This window comes from Haliaeetus leucocephalus, unplaced genomic scaffold, assembly GCF_000737465.1.
Source record: "Haliaeetus leucocephalus isolate CR32 unplaced genomic scaffold, Haliaeetus_leucocephalus-4.0 Scaffold219, whole genome shotgun sequence".
NCBI lineage: Eukaryota > Metazoa > Chordata > Aves > Accipitriformes > Accipitridae > Haliaeetus > Haliaeetus leucocephalus.
In genome coordinates, this window is record NW_010972655.1 from 393,524 (window position 1) to 394,860 (window position 1,337).

The window sequence follows — 1,337 nt, forward strand, 5'->3', positions numbered from 1 at the left end:
GTCCCGCCGCTCCTCATGCCCGTCCCGCGGAGGCTCGGCTCGGATCCGTCCCCACGCTCCAGCCACCGCCGCCGCCGGGCGGCCGCAAACAAACCCGCGGTGCCGGGAGGGGCTGCCCCAGGCCCCGCCCCCCGCCCCGCCCGTTGCCACGGGGACAGCCAATCGGGAGCTCGGCGCCGGGCGTCCCCGAGGCGGCCAATGGTGGAGCGGGGCAGCGGGATCGGCGAGGGCTGCTGGGAGTTGTAGTTCTGGCGGGAAGGCGAGGGGACGCGGGTGGGACACTGCTGCGGGGTATGGGTGTGTGATACACCCGTGGGACACGGCGCGGGGCGTGTGCGTGACACCGGTGTGCGTGACCAGGTGTGTGACGCCAGTGTGCCTGCACGCTGTTTGGCTGGGAGCATCGGCTGCCCACGGTGCCCACCCAGGGCTGCTGCAGGCTGAGCCCTGCCGTGCTGAGCCCTGCGGTGCTGTGCCCAGTCATGCTGTGCCAAGCCATGCCATGCCGTGCAGTGCCACACCGTGCCGAGCCCTTTCCTGCCATACCGCACCATTTCATACCACGCCAAGCCATGCTGTGCCATGCCAAGCTGTGCCGTGCCACACCACGCACAGCTCCGTGGCAGGGAGGCAGCGCATGTGTGGGCACAGGGCACCCCCGTGACCGCCGTCTTGCCAGGGCTCCCCACCTGCCCTTCCCTATCCCAGCTGTCTCCTCTGTAATCCCATCCTAAATGTGTCCCTGGCGTGGGGACGGCCACCGGTGCAGTGTCCCCATCCTGCCAGGCTGAGCCGGAGCTGGGCTGCCCGCCAGGCTGGGGGCTCTGGAAAGCCTCCTGGGACAGGGGCTGACTGGGGAGGGGACATCCCCCGCGTCCTGTTGCCACCATGGAGCGTGGCATCGAGGGTCGAGCATGGCCATGCTGGACTGCGTGTGCCATGCCGGGCCCTGCTCTGCAGCACTGCCAAGTCCCAGGTGCGGCACTGAGCACTGGGTTGGGGATGCTGGGGCAAAGCCCCCATCCTGGTCCCCCTTCCCTGGGACATGGGGGTCTGCGGTCCCCCCCGTCAGCCCGGCCTGGCCCGGCCCCCTGAGCCTGGGAGACTATTAAGGACAGAGCTAAAGTAAGAGGAGTTAAAGTAAATAATTCTGCGGTTAAGCTGCTTTCCTGCATCTCACAGGCCCATGTGAGTCCTGCGGCTCCCATGGGCTTAAGCGCTGTGGCTGGACGGTACTGCGCTGTCCCCGTCATCCCCGTCCCTGTCCCCTGACACAGGGCTGCCCCCCCCCCCCCCCCCCCCCGCCCCCGACCGGGGCGGGGGGGGAGGAGTGACAC

At 69.1% G+C, this 1,337-nt stretch overlaps 1 protein-coding gene across 1 annotated transcript in view; it reads right to left on the minus strand.

Annotated features, from left to right (window-relative positions):
- IGSF9 (immunoglobulin superfamily, member 9) overlaps positions 1–1,253 on the minus strand; it is a 13,354-nt gene extending 12,101 nt beyond the window's left edge. The window contains exon 1 of the mRNA XM_010566938.1: positions 1,181–1,253. Coding sequence (XP_010565240.1) covers positions 1,181–1,253 — 73 coding nt within the window. The remainder of the gene's footprint in view (positions 1–1,180) is intronic.
- Positions 1,254–1,337: the final 84 nt, after the last annotated feature.